General features: G+C 43.2%; 1 protein-coding gene and 1 pseudogene across 1 annotated transcript in view; one reads left to right on the forward strand and one right to left on the reverse strand.

The window, feature by feature from the left end:
- Positions 1 to 7483, reverse strand: part of LOC102844803 — a 28975-nt pseudogene extending 21492 nt beyond the window's left edge.
- ATP1B3 (ATPase, Na+/K+ transporting, beta 3 polypeptide) overlaps positions 7482 to 14630 on the forward strand; it is a 48041-nt gene continuing 40892 nt past the window's right edge. Inside the window, exon 1 of the mRNA XM_006895101.1 lies at positions 7482 to 7590. Coding sequence (XP_006895163.1) covers positions 7482 to 7590 — 109 coding nt within the window. The remainder of the gene's footprint in view (positions 7591 to 14630) is intronic.

The following is a 14630-nucleotide window of genomic DNA, read 5'->3' on the forward strand; positions in this document are numbered from 1 at the left end:
CTGCAGTCCTTGATTTTCTGCAGCAAGCGTTTCAGGTTCTCCTCAGTTTCAGCAAGCAGAGTTGTGCCATCTGCATAACGCAGGTTGTTGATGATTCTTCCACCAATCCTGATGCCACATTCCTCTTCATACAGCCCAGCGTCTCGGATGATCTGTTCTGCATACAGATTAAAAAGGTATGGAGACAGAATACATCCCTGACTAACTCCCTTCTTACTACATCTTTGTGGTTTTTTTGGTTTTTGTTTGTTTTTTTAAAGACACTTTGTTGTTTGGTGTGGGTTTTTTTTCTTAATTTTTTATTGTATTATTTTTACGTGTACCATCAAATCAGACCTGACTGATACAGGAGGAGATTGCCTCCTCCTTCTCCAGCAGAGCATGAACTTTGTGGTTTTAAAAACATGTGATTATGACCCTCTACTAGGCTCCTAAAGCTATAATATTTATGGTTATAGGCTGCCTATTTTTTTCTCCCTTAAAGTGTCTGTTGGATTCAGATCCCTGACACCTTGTGCAATATGCCATCAGATGACAAATACTTCTTTAGAATGTAGGCAGCCTGTTCCCGTCCCACTGGATAAACACACATGACCTTCTTGGAACTCCTTTCAGGCAGTAATTTTAAATCTTTTTAGTTTTGCTTTATTGGGTTAATCTGTCCTTGTCTCCCTGCTGAGGAAAATGAGGGCTAAGTTGTTTCTGTATATTGTGTCCCACAAGTGAGCTCTAGTGACCTCATCCTTAGGTAATTGCACTGCTAATTCCAAGGTTGTTCAATCCCAACAGAGGGTCAGCTTTGACTCAATTCCAACTGGATGGCAATGAGTTATGTCCCACATACTCTGAGCATGTTGCCAAGAAAGGGTCAGCCCCTGAAGAAAGACATCATACTTGAAAAAGTTTAGGGTCAATGAAAGAGAGGAAAGCCCTCAATGAGCTAGAACGACAATGTTTACAACACAGAGATACCAGTTACTATGTACAGGAGCAGGCAATAGTTCTGTTTTTGTTGTTCTTGAGAGTCAGAACAAACTTGATAGTATCCCATTACAAAAGTACATCCCAGGAAGCTCTGGTGGCCTAGTGACAAGAAGCTGCACTGAAATCCTGAAGATGTGTGGTTTGAATCCACCAGATGCTGTGCTGGAGAAGGAAGAACAATGTCCTCCTATGCCAGTAGGATCTGATTTGACAGTACACAACAAGAAAGGAAAAAAAAATACATCCCATTGAATCATCAGTTTCCTATTTTACCAATTATAGCATCTCCTTTTTCTGTTAGTTACATTATAAGTACTTGCTTGCGGCAGAAGGTCAAGGATTGCAGCCTTCAATATGGATTGAAGCTCAACTTCAAGAAAACAAAGATTCTCACCACTGGGACAATTGGCATTATGATAAATGGTGAAGTGATTGAGATTGGTGACAGATTCAGTGTGCTTGGCTCTACAATCAACAGTCATGGTACCAGCAGCCAGGAAATTAAAAGACAAATTGCACTGGGGAAAGTCTGCTGTCAGAGACCTTTCCAAGATACTGAGAAGCAACAATATAAGTCTGGAGACTAAGGTGCACCTGATACAGACCATGGTCTTTGCCATTACTTGCTATGCATCAGAGAGCTGGACAATGACTAGGGATGATAGAAGGAGAATTGATGCCTTTGAGCTTTGATGCTGGAGAAGAGTATTGAATATACATACCATGGACTGCCAGGAGAGCAAACAAGTTCGTCCTGGACACGGTGAAGCCAGGATGCTCCTTGGATGCAAGGATTCAGAAGCTTTATTTGACATACTTTGGATATGTTGCAAGGAGATACCAGTCCTTGGAGAGGGATGTCATGCTTGGGAGATTGGGGGGACAGCGCAGGAGAGGAAGACCCTCGATAAGATGAATTGATTCCGTCACTGGGGTAATGGAGGCAGGTGTGTCAGAGACAATAAGATTGGCAAGAGATAGAGGAGAGTTTAGGGCTGTTGTACACAGGGTTGCTATGAGTCACAAGCGACTCCACGGCACATAACACCAACAACATTTTAAGTAGCTCTGATGGTTTGGGCTGTAGTCTGTCATTGCATTAGTTAACTAAAGGTCATGGTCCATGGTTGTTCTAATCCACTATTGGCTCTGAGAGACAAAGATGACCAATCTTCTCCTGCATGATTTATGACCTCAGAAATTCAATGGAGGGTCAGCTGTGAGTCAGTTCCAGAAAGAGAGAGGGGTAGGGAGAGGAAGAGGGAAAAGGAGAGGCAAAGGGAGAGGGAGAGGGAGAGGGAGAGTCTAATGATAAGGAGCTCTGGTAGCATAGTTCAAGATATGTTGTGGTGCACATCAAAAGACCACACATGCACAGTGGTTCGGCTCCATCAGTGACTCCACGGGAAAAAGATAGGCAGACTCCTCATTCTCACTAAGATTTTAGAGCCTCAGAAACTAGTGGAGGGAAGCTATGAGTCACAACTGAGTCTGAAGCAGTGAGCTGAGTTGAACAGCTAAGGAAAGGACCCCTGGTGGCATTGTGCGTTATATTTTGCTCTGCTAACCAAAAGGTCAGTGATCTGAACCCAGTAGCTACTCCATGGGAGAAAGATGAGCAATCCCCTCTCATAAAGATTTATAGCCTCAGAAACCTGATGAAAGGTAATGATGAGTCAGAATCCATTAGATGGCAGTGGCTTCGTTTTATACCTGACTTATGCACAAGACACAACCTTGCTTGTTGAAACTGAGGAAGGCCTGAAGCATCTGCTACAGAGGGTCAAGGACTGTAGTTTGCAAAAAGGATTGAAGCTCAACATCAAAAAGCAAAGATTCTCATTGAGACAATTGGCAACATAATGACAGATGGAGAAGAGATTTAGATTGTTAATAATTTCAGCTTGCACGTTTCCACAATCAACACTCGTGGCACCAGCAGCCAGGAAAACAAAAGACAAATTGCATTAGGGAAATCTGTTGTTAAGGGCCTCTCCAGAATGCTGAAGAGCAAGAATATAAGTCTAGAGACTAAGGTGCACCTGATCCAGGCCATGGTCTTCGCAATTACTTGCTATGCATCAGAGAGCTGGACAATTAATAAAGGCAGCAGAAGAATTGCTACCTTTGAGTTGTGGAGCTGGAGAAGAGTTTTGAACATACCATGGGCTGCCAAGAAAATTAACAGATCTGTCCCGGAAAAGGTGAAACCAAGCTGCTCCTTGGAGGCAAAGATTTTGAGACTCTGTCTCACATATTTGGGGCATGTAGCCAGGAGGGACCAGTCTTTGGAAAAGGACATCATGCTCAGAAGGGTGGAGGGACAGTGCAGGAGAGGAAGACCCCGGATAAGATGGATTGACACAACTTGGGTAATGAGGGTGGGTGTGTCAGAGACAGTGAGATTAGCTCAGGATAGAGCAGAGTTCAGAGCTATAATGCGTAGGGTGGCTATGAGTTAAAAGCAACTTGATGGCATATACCAACAACAATAATAAAGGAAACTAAGTCTTTAAGTTTCTTTCATTAACCACTAAATTATTTTTAAAGGCTTCATATGCATCTGAAAGTTGGACAGTGAATAAGAATAAAAAAAAAAAAAGAATCAATTGCTTCAAACTGTGGTCTTGGCCAAGACAGCCAAAAGAACAAACGAATCTGCATCGGAAGAAGTGCAATCAAAGTTCTCAAAGGCAAGGATAGTGAAAGTTCATTTTTTATACTTTGGACATGTTATGTGGAAGGGCCAGTTCTTGCAAAAAGACATCATGCTGGGAAAGGTGGAGGGTTAGAGAGAGAGAAAAAAAGATCCTCAACAAGCTGGACTGACAGTGACTGTCACAATGGAGTCAAATGTAACAGAGATTGAAAACACGGTGCAGGATAATGAACAACAGATTTGAGCTAAATTTTAGACAGACAATGGGATGGTTAAACTGCGTGTCAACCTCACTGCCTCCAGTTCTTGGATTTGGCAATTATGGTTACCATTCCTTTGATGAATCAAATGTAATCATTTCCTGAATGGGACTTGCTAGGAGCAGACACTGGTCGAGGGGGAGTTTCACCAGAGACGTGGGCTATATCAAGTGTGTAAGGAAATCTAGCATGCTTTTTGCTCATGTTGATCCTGATTCACAATCTCTGTAGAGAGATTTGAGCCAGTACCTTACCTTACCTCTGTGGGCCTTGGGATTCATGAAGACCTTGCATCTACATGCCACATGTCTCATTTCTTTTAGATAAATATCTAATTATGTATATATATTTTCCCTGGCTTTGCTTCTCTAAAGAACTCAGTTTAAGACACATAGCAAATGATCTTTTAGTGTAATTATTTCTGACATTTTGAACCACATTAGAAAGAGGAGAATTTCAGAACAATTAACTGTACCTATGCAGAACTGACAGTCATTCAAACAGAAAAAAGATATTTAAAATCAGGAAAGGGGTATGTGTTAGGTTTATAACTTTCCTCCATGCTTACTCAAGCTGTATGATCTGAAAGTAATTTGAGAGATTGAATTATATGAAGAAAAAGGAGTAGAGGAAGATTCAGTAACAACCTGGGATATGCAAATGACACAACCTTGCTGGCTGAAAGTGAAGAGGTTCTAAAGCACTTATTAGAAAAGATAAAAGACCTTAAAATAAAGAAGACAAAAATCATCACAACTGGACTAATAGGCAAAAGCACAATTTTGGAGGAAAGATTGAATTTGTCAACCATTTCCTTGTACTTGGATCCACATTTAATACCCATATAGAAGCAGCAGGCAAGAAATCCAACAATGTGTTGTATTTCGGCAAATTTGCTTCATAATTTCTCTGTAAGTGTTAGAATTGCAGGAAGACTCACAAGCAGCCTGCATTATGCAGATGACACAATCTTACTTGCTGAAACTGAGGAAGGCCTGAAGCATTTGCTGCAGAGGGCCAAGGACTGTAGTTTGGAATAAGAATTGAAGATCAACATCAATAAAACAAAGATTCTCACCACTGGGACAATTGGCAGCATCATGATAGATGGAGAAGAGATTATTAACAATTTCAGCTTGCATGGTTCCACAATCAACACTCTTGGTAGCAGCAGTCAGGAAATTAAAAGACAAATTGCATTAGGTAAATCTGCTGTTAGGGACCTCTTCAAAATGCTGAAGAACAAGAATACCAGTCTAGAGACTAAGGTGCACCTGATGCAGGCCATAGTCTTCACAATTACTTGTTATGCATCAAAGAGCTGGACAATTAATAAGAATAACAGAAAAAGAATTTATGTCCTTGAGTTGTGGTGCTGGAGAAGAATTTTGAACATACCATAGGCTTCCAAGAGAACTAACAGGTCTGTCCTAGAGAGGGTGAAACCAAGCTGCTCCTTGGAGGCAAGGATTTTGAGACTCCATCTCGAATACTTTGGTCATGTAGTCAGGAGGGGCCAGTCTTTAGAGGATATCATGCTTGAAAGGGTTGAGGGACAGCACAGGAGAGGAGGACCCCAGTTGAGATGGACTGACAGAGTAACTTGGGTAATGATAGCGGGTGTGCAGAGACAGGATAGAACAAGGTTCAGAGGTATTGCGCATAGGGCCATTATGAGTAACAAGGTACTCAATGGTATATAACAATAACAATGTGTGCATGTGAAATGCTAACCAATGAATAAGGAAGAATTAATCGTTTAGAATTGTAGTTATGGTAAAACTTTGTGGTGTTAGTACACTGTCAAAATGAACAAATTTGTGTTGGAGGAAATATAGCCAAAAGAAGTGAGGATGCTGAAACTTTATCTCACACACTTTGGGCATGTTATCGGAAAATGCTATCCCCTAGAGAAAGACATGCTTGGTAAAGTAGGTTATATCAAAAAAGTAAGTAAAGAGGAAGATGTTTAATGAGATGGACCAGCACAGTGACTGAAGAACAAACATAGATAACTGCCTCCCTTTGAAGATTTGCTGGAGAGTGGCTAGGAGTCCCTGTGTCCTTGTAATCTTCAACTCTATCTTATTTAAGGAAACACAAATTGCAAACTCCACCCAGGAGGAATGTCCCTCATAATGAAAAACAGCATCAAGTTTTCTGTAGATTATGAATTTGAGGGTGTGAGACAAAGAGGAAAGTTCTGTTAACTGACAAGAATCCCAACAAAAACATTGGTGTAACTGATAAATTCAGCTGAACTTGGAGAGGAATTAATAGTTTTTCCTTAGTTTGGCATATTTAGAATGACATCCTCATGGACCCGATTACTCGATAAGCCCAAACCAATATTATAATAGACTAAAGTGTGTCTGATCCAGGCTATAGTCTTTGTAATTACTTGCTATGCGTCAGAAAGCTGAACAGTGAATAGGGATGATAGAAGGAGAATTGATGCCTTTGATCTGTGGTGCTAGGAAAGGGTATTGAATATACCATGGAGAACAAACAGAGGCAGGCTACTCTTTTGAGGCAAGGATTCGGAAGCTTCCTCTGACATACTTTGGACATGTTACAAGGCAGGACCAGTCCTTGGAGAGGGACGTCATGCTTGGGAGGATGGAGGGACAGCGCAGCAGAGGAAGACCCTGGATGAGATGGATTGATTCATTGACTGGAGTAATGGGGGTAGGTGTGTCAGAGACAGTGAGACTGGCACAGGATAGAGCAGGGTTTGGGGCTGTTGGTCGCTATGAGTTGCAGACGACTCAATGGCACATAACAACAATAATATAATAAATATAATTAATATACTATTTTAGATTTTTTATTATTATTATTATTACTATTACTATATTTATTATATAAGAGCCAAGTAGAAACATTTCTCTGAGCAGCAGTACGTAACACAATTCCCTCACAAAACACCACTGCATGGTATTCTGTAACGTCATAAACCTCCAAAGAGAATGCCTGGAGATGCTCAGTTCAGTGGAGGCGAGGTGCCTTAGTCCGTGGCCTCAGTAGGACAAGCTGGTCCTCTGGGGCTCACTGCAGCACCCAAGAACCCCAGTCCTCCTCTGAAGAAATCTGCGAGCTCTTGATTGTTATTATAAAGTTTATTCCCCGTAGGATTTATGATTTTTTAAAATGATTGCACGTCCTTTTCACTTCTTCGAGCCAGAAGAGCAAAGAGCCTTAAGGCGTGCACACTGGGGCCTGGACAGGAGGCTGTGGGCGGTGTCAAGATGTGGACGGTGCTAGGCAGTGGGCGGGCACTCTCGCCTCCTAGTGTGCGGCTCAGGCCCGGCAGGAGGCGGTAGTGGCGGCCACGCGGGCTCAGCGGCACGGGGATTGGCTGCGGCGGCGCCGACGTCAGCCTCCCGCGGCCCAGGCGGCCGCCCGGCCCCGCTGGCCGCAGTCCGCTGTATCGTGCACCGCAGCTCGGTGGTTTCTCCGGCCGTTCAGCCGTCCGCTGCCGGGCTGCGCGTCGCCTGAGCCGGGACGCGCCTCTGCGTTCCTCGCCGCTTCGTCGCCCGCGGCCGCCGCGCACCTTCCCGGGACACAGCACACACACCATGACGAAGAAAGACAAGAAGTCCTTCAACCAGAGCCTGGCCGAGTGGAAGCTCTTCATCTATAACCCCAACACCGGACAGTTCCTAGGGCGCACCGCCAAGAGTTGGGGTGAGCGGGCAGCGGTTGGGCGCCTACGGCTGGCCGCGCTCCGGGACGGAGTTGGAGGGGAGGCGCCGGGCAGGGGCGAGTGGGAGAGGCGGGAGGCGGCTTTTCATCTCGGCGCCCGCCGCCGCGGTCGTTCCCGGCCCCTGAGTCTCCGCACCGGCGGCGGCGGCGGCGGCCCATTCATTGCTGGCCGGGCCGCCCGGCCGGGCCATCACTTGGCTGGAGCCCCACAGCAGCCCCTCAGAGGCGGCGCGGGGGTTCCTGCCTGCTGCGCGGGGAGCCGGGCGCACGTGCCCCGGGGCCTGCGGCACCGGAAGCCGGGACCCCCGCGTGGATCGGCGTCCGGAGTGCGCGGGGCCCGGGCCCTGGGGCCTCCTTTGTAGCGAGCACGGCCGGGAGGGGCCCTGGCGGCGGCCGGCGGTTCCAGGAAGCCAGACCCAGCCCCTCGGTCGGGGAGGAAATTTCCACTCCCGCCGCCCCGCCGCTATCTTGTGACTCGTCCCGCTGCCGCCCAGCCGGGCAGGAGGGCTTGGGGACCGAGCACGGAGCGTCCACGACCTTGCACTTGAATTTGGACCCGTGCATTTTTCTTTCTTTTTTTTTTTTAAATTAGGGTTTTGTGTTTGGGCTTTTTTAACATTTTGCTTCTTTTGGACCAAGTAAAGACTATCTGAACGGCACTAATTTTTTTTCTATTTTCAGAACATATGAGTGATGTTTGTATTTGTAGTTTTCCTACGCTTGAATTCATTGTTTTAAAACGAAATATTTAAGCCACCGACCAGGGTAGTGCTTTTGTAGGATGCCTTCAGAAAAAGAAAGAAAAAAATATCCTAGATATTTGAATAAAGACTAGAATTTTGGTTTTGGTTTGTTTTTTGGTTTTTGGTTTTTTTCCTAAAAGGAAAATTCTTAAGCAAACTAATTTTTAGGTTGGGGGTTTTGGGGTTTTTTTGTGGTTTTGGTGTTTTGTTTTTTTCCTTTTGGAATATGTGTTACCAAGTGAGTTTTGACACCTTCTAAGTGAAAATAAATTTCTAAAGTAGACTTGGCACAGCGTTTTTGAGAATCATGAAGAAGTAGTGACTGGACCAGCGGTGACTGTAGAACGTAAACTTGCTGCTTACTGAAATTGGCTCTTCAGGCTGAAAGAGCCATAAAAGTTTTATCAAAGGCTAAAAGAAGTCTTAAATTAGGTAACTTTTTTTTTAAGCCCCCTTTCCCCATTTGTTGTTATGGACAATCAAGTCAAAACTGACTCAAAGCTGCCCTTTCAGCAGGGTTTTCAGAAGCAATAACTACAAGGCAGGAAACTATCCATCTTTCTCCAATTCTGATGCTGGTAAACTCGAACCACATGCCATTGGGTTGGCAGTGCCTCTGTTTCCCCTGTTGAGATGTGAAAAAAAAAACCCACAAAACCCAGAGAGGTTGTGATTTCATGTCCAGTGGTTGTATTATTTTACAGATGATTTGCATAACTGTATGATAATCATTCCTTATTTTTCTTTCAGTTTCTATTTTGGGAACCTGGTAGTGTAATGATGAAATAAATTTTGCATCTGGAGTTAAGTAGGGGCTTGGGAGGGGCAGGGAATTCATGACCTTTTATAAAGCTTAATTGCTTCTTTCTAGAATGCCCTTTATACTTAAGGAATGAAGTGGGAGAGATTGATTTCTGTAAATTATCTTTCTTCTCCCTGTGTCTGTGTTTTCTCATTTCCAGCATTGTCTTCAGCTTGTCTTAAAATTCTGTTTCTTACTGCAGGTTGTACTTTTTTAATTTAACTTTTGTGTGGGTAGAGAGTTTACTGCGTGGTGGTTGTTAGGTGTCGTCAAATAGACTGTGACTCACAGTGATCCTAGGAACAGATCTGTACCCTTTCCTGTTGTGTAGCACCATCATCCTCTGTGATACACTTGAGCCCGTTATTACAATATATGTCAGTCTGTCTCATTGAAGGGCTTCCTCTCGTTCGCTGATCCTCCTCCTTAACCAAGCATAATATTTTCTCCCAAAGACTGGCCCCTCCTCCTAACATGCCTAAAGTGAAGTTTCCCCGTCCTTGCCTTGAAGGAGCACCGTGGATATGTGCCGTTAAATAGATAACTGCACATACTATCAAAATAAAGATAATATAATCGGTCTCCTCCTGTGCAATTGGCAGTCTTTGAAAGGCCCCTGGACGGTCAGTTATGGGTTGGTACTGACTCCACAGTTATAAACCCTTGAATTAGAACCCACCCATAGCTGACTCTAGCAGGTTTTCAGAAGCAGTAAATTGTATGGGAAGAGACTGCCCATCTTTCACACACAGAGCAGGTGATGGATTCAAATCACATACCTTTGTACTGGCAGTGCAGTTCCTTACCACTAAGCCACCAGAGCTTCCATTGTCCACAATGTAAGGACTGTAGAAATAGTATGGCCGCCCCCACCCACTGAGATTTATAGCCTCAGAAACCCATCAGGAGTTTTGTAGTATATTGGCCCCCTGGTTAAATTGTTTGCACCGCACTGATTACTAAGCCTTTTGAACTGGTTCTTCCTGGTTCACTTATGGCCAGTGAAGTAAAGCAGGAACAGAGACAAATTTTTAAAATGTGGGTGAACCAGAATGATAACTGGAAAGGAAAAAAATAAAGGTTGATGCCCTGTTAGAAAGTTCGTCTCCCCTTTAGAAAAGGGCATGTGTACTTTATTGGGTGGCGAGAGTCAGGCACATCTGTGGCCCACCTCAAAGGTGGCTCCTTCATGGCTAGTTGCTTTCTGCAGGCCTGGCAATAAGCTCGTCTCCCACATAAGGTTCCTCAGGGCTTACCATGCTTCTGCTGAATTTCCCTTTCCAAGCCTGTTCCAGTTTGACTCCGTTGGTTGGACCTGACTGAATCTGTTTGAATCCCTGCTGGGTAATAAAGTTTGAACTCTCTCAGTAGTGCCTCAGAAGAAAGAGCTGCTCTTTCACTCTGAGCACTTGGAATTAGTTTTAGAAAGAAAGTTTTTTTCAAAACTGAAAAGAAATAACTCTGCTTATTGTAAATAGTGATAAACCAGCATGTTGTTGTTGTTGTTATGTGCCGTCGAGTCGTTTGTGACTCATAGCGACCCTATGTACAACAGACCTAAACCGTGCTCTAACCTGTGCCAGTCTCATTGCCTCTGACACACCCATCCCGAGTACCCCAGTCACTGAATCAATCCACCTCATAGAGGGTCTTCCCCTCCTGCGCTGTCCCTCCACTCTACCCAGCATAGAGTATTAGAAATAGATATATAAAGTCGTTCATAAACTTCTCCCAGTCTGCAGCTCATGTCTTGCGCAAGATCATCTCTCCTAGGATGCATGTGAGACTGAGGGAAAGAAACTCCAGTAGGGGTGAATAGACAGAGAAAGGCGTATTCAGTCACCAGGCTGTGTACCCTAGAGATTGATTGGCTCTGCCTGGAGAAGGTCTTTGTTCTAATGCTGTAAAGGCAAAATGAGCAAGGTGTGTGTGCCTGTGGAGATATGTCATTCAGGAGAGGTGTGGTGCTGGTGATTATGTGCCAGCAAGTCACTTGCGATTCATAGCGACCCTAAGTATAATAGCTCTGGATGCAACTCTATATCGTGTCAACCTCATCTCCAACACACTCACCCTCATTACCCCAGTCAGTGAATCAATCCGTCTCATCCAGGGTCTTCCTCTCTTGCAACTGCCCCTCCACCCTTCCAAGCATTATGTCCCTCTCCAAGGACCAGTCCCTCCTGGCTACATGTCCAAAGTATGTCAGATAGAGCTTCAGAATCCTTGCCTTCAAGGAGCAGCCTGGCTTCACTCTCTTCAGGACAAAGTTGTTTTTTCTCCTGACTATCCATGGTATATTCAGTGTTCTTCTCCAGAACAACTCAAAATCTTCAATTCTCCTTCTGTCATCCCTATTCATTGTCCAGCTTTCTGATGCATAGCAAGTATTAGTGAAGACCATGGCCTGGATCAGGTGCACCTTGGTCTCCAGACTGACATCATTGCTCTTCAGTACTCTGGAGAGGTCTTGACAGAAGATTTTCCCATTGCAATGAATCTGTTGATTTCCTGGCAGCTGGTATCAACAGTGTTGATTGTGGAGCCAAGCAAGCTTTTAAGTCTCATCCAGGCACCTGGTTATGGATTAGCAGTGTCCTAATCTTATTACCTTTACTTATGCCCTGTTAACATTTTTATTAACATGTGCATCCTTTCAGACAAGTTAAGATGTGTATAACATACATATATAACTTTCTGTTTGTATTATTGCTTAAGAGCGATAGTTAAGTATTGTGATCATCTTATATTTATTAAAATTTGTATCACCATTTTCAGTCACTGACTAGTATTCCTTTAAGGAGCTCTGGTGGCTTAGTGGTAAGGAACTGTGCTGCCATCCCAAAGATTCACAGTTCATATCCACCAGCTGCTCCAGAGCAGAAAGGTGAGCAGACTTCTCCCATGTGCTCAGACTGCCTCTGAAAACTTGCTAGAGGTTCAGCTGTGAGTCATTTCCAGCTCAGTGGTTGACAGCAGTGTTCCATTTAGAGAACTCTGGTGGCCCATTCTGTAGAGTTATGCTTCTTTCCTAAAAATGATTACTAGCACAACGCTTCAAGGGAAAAAGATGGACAGTCTCCTTCTGTGTGACTTACAACCTCTGAAAAACCCACTATTATTGGGCCTGACTCCATGGCAATGCATTTGTGTATTCCATTGTATAGATAAATAGATTTTTTTTTAAACCAATGCATTATTGCATCCTATTGATACCTTGTCCTATTTTATTTACTCTTTGTATATTTTTAATTTTTTTTTTTCTTGGTGTGTACCATTGAGTCAGATCCAACAGGCATAGCAGGAGATTGCCCCTCCTTCTCCCGCAGAGCATCTGGTGGATTCAAACTGCTCACCTTTGGGATCTGTGTGCTTTTCTTTGCATGTTTATCTCCTTGGAAAATGTTTCTGCTGTGGTCTCTTGTGTGTCTTTCATATTTGAAAGATGTTGTCTTATAAGCTTCTTCTCAGTGTATACTCTGTCCACAGCGTTTCATGGTGCCTTGCACCTTCATTGGCATTGAAACTATACTCCCTGGGCTGCCTTTTAAAAAAACACTGCATTTTACCAACAGCTTTTTCTTTTGTTGAGAGAAGACCCTTCGATTTGTATAATTTTTTGGTAGTTTTCTTTTGAATCAACCTGTCTCTGTGTGTGTCTGTATCTCTCTCTCCATATATAGATCTATATTTTTACCAAAAAAAAAGTCTGTAAAGTTGCTGGGTCCACTGGTGTGCGGAGAAAAGCCTTCTCTACTCAAGATTTCATAATCATTGATGTTTTCTAGTTTTGTTTTGTTTTTTATGCTAAGTCTTGTACTTCCAAAAGAACAAACAAATGTGTCTTCGAGGGAGTGCAGTCAGGGTGTTGCTTGCAGGCCAGGGTGGTGAAACTCAGCTGTTTTAGGCAGGTTAGGAGGCACCAGTCCTTGGAAAAAAACACCATACTGAGGACAGTAGAGGGTCAGCAAAAGAGAGGAAGACCAAGAATGAGAGGGATTAACATGGTGGCTGCAGTAATGGAGCTGAGGATTGTGGGGTGTAGGCCAGGATTCCCATCTGTTGTTCATGGGGTTAGTACGAGTCTTAATCTCTACATAGCAACTAGTAACAACATCAGTAGATGTTATTAAAGAATCATTCCTTTTGTTAGATAACTAACAACAGTTCTTGTTTGTCCCATTGTAATCTGAGAAAGTATTAAAAAGGTAATTTTGTTGCTCATGATTGTGATAAGTGCAAATAGTGTTTGTCAATCACATTGCCTTATTTACACAGCTATTTTGGTTAGCCACTTTATTGTGTACTCATCTCCTATCTTGTATGTAGCTATCATAGTTTGAAAGGGCTTATAGACTAGTAGGTAATTGACGTATACCTTAGAGAAAATATAGGGCTCAATTCTTGTGCCGTCAAGCTTCAGCACTGGAAAAATCCTTGGTAAAGGACCAAAGACGGATAAGTTCCAGGCTGAAACCTGAGTGTGGGGGCTCAATTCTTAAGCTGAACGTATTCTTTTATCAAGAATACGTAATTGCTATTTTATGAAAACAGAACAGATAAATCACTTTGTGATTGATGTTTATAATCAAACCTAAGGACATTAATTCAGAAATCTGCACAGTGACTAGAGATGATAGAAAAAGAATTGATGCCTTTGAGCTGTGGTGCTGGATAAGAGTATTGAATATACCCTGGACTGGCCGGAGAACAAATAGGTTTGTCCTAGGGAGGCTGAAACTAGGCTGCTCCTTGGAGGCAAGGATTCTGAAGCTTAGTCTGACATATTTTGGACATGTTGCAAAGAGGGACCAGCCCTTGGAGAGGGACACTTGGGAGGTTGAGGGGACAGCACAGAAGAGGAAGACCTTGGATGAGATGGATTGATTCAGTGACTGAGATAATGGGGGTAGGTGTGTCAGAGACAGTAAGATTGACACAGGGTAAAGCAGAGTATAGGGCTGTTGTACACAGGGTCACTATGAGTCACAAGCAACTTGATGGGACATAACAACAAAGACGTTAAATATGTTTAAAGTAATGAAAAGCTGTAACACTCATCTGGTGTTATCTAAACTAGATAGTGGGCTGTGTGTTACAATTAACATTTTTAAAATGATAAAATTATAAAAATATTTGTGTATTTTGTATATACCCTATCTCAATGTAAAATGTGTTTCTTATTTCAAAACATGTTTGAGTAGCTCTAATCTAATCTAGTACCTTCATTTCATAAATGAAAATAGTGAATCCACAGATCTAATTACTAAAATCCATTCATTGAGTTAGTAACCAATTCCTTGCGCTTTTGTACTCCAGAGCCAGAACTTTATAAAAACAGGAGGTTGCAAAACAACTATGAGATATCATCTCACCCCAGCCAGAATAGCAAAATTTAACAGAACAGCAAGCAACAAATGCTGACGAGGTTGTGGAGAAACTGGAACCCTTATTCACTGTTGGTGGGAATGTAAAAT

This window comes from Elephantulus edwardii, unplaced genomic scaffold, assembly GCF_000299155.1.
Source record: "Elephantulus edwardii isolate Elephantulus edwardi_28Jun2011 unplaced genomic scaffold, EleEdw1.0 scaffold00158, whole genome shotgun sequence".
Lineage (NCBI taxonomy): Eukaryota > Metazoa > Chordata > Mammalia > Macroscelidea > Macroscelididae > Elephantulus > Elephantulus edwardii.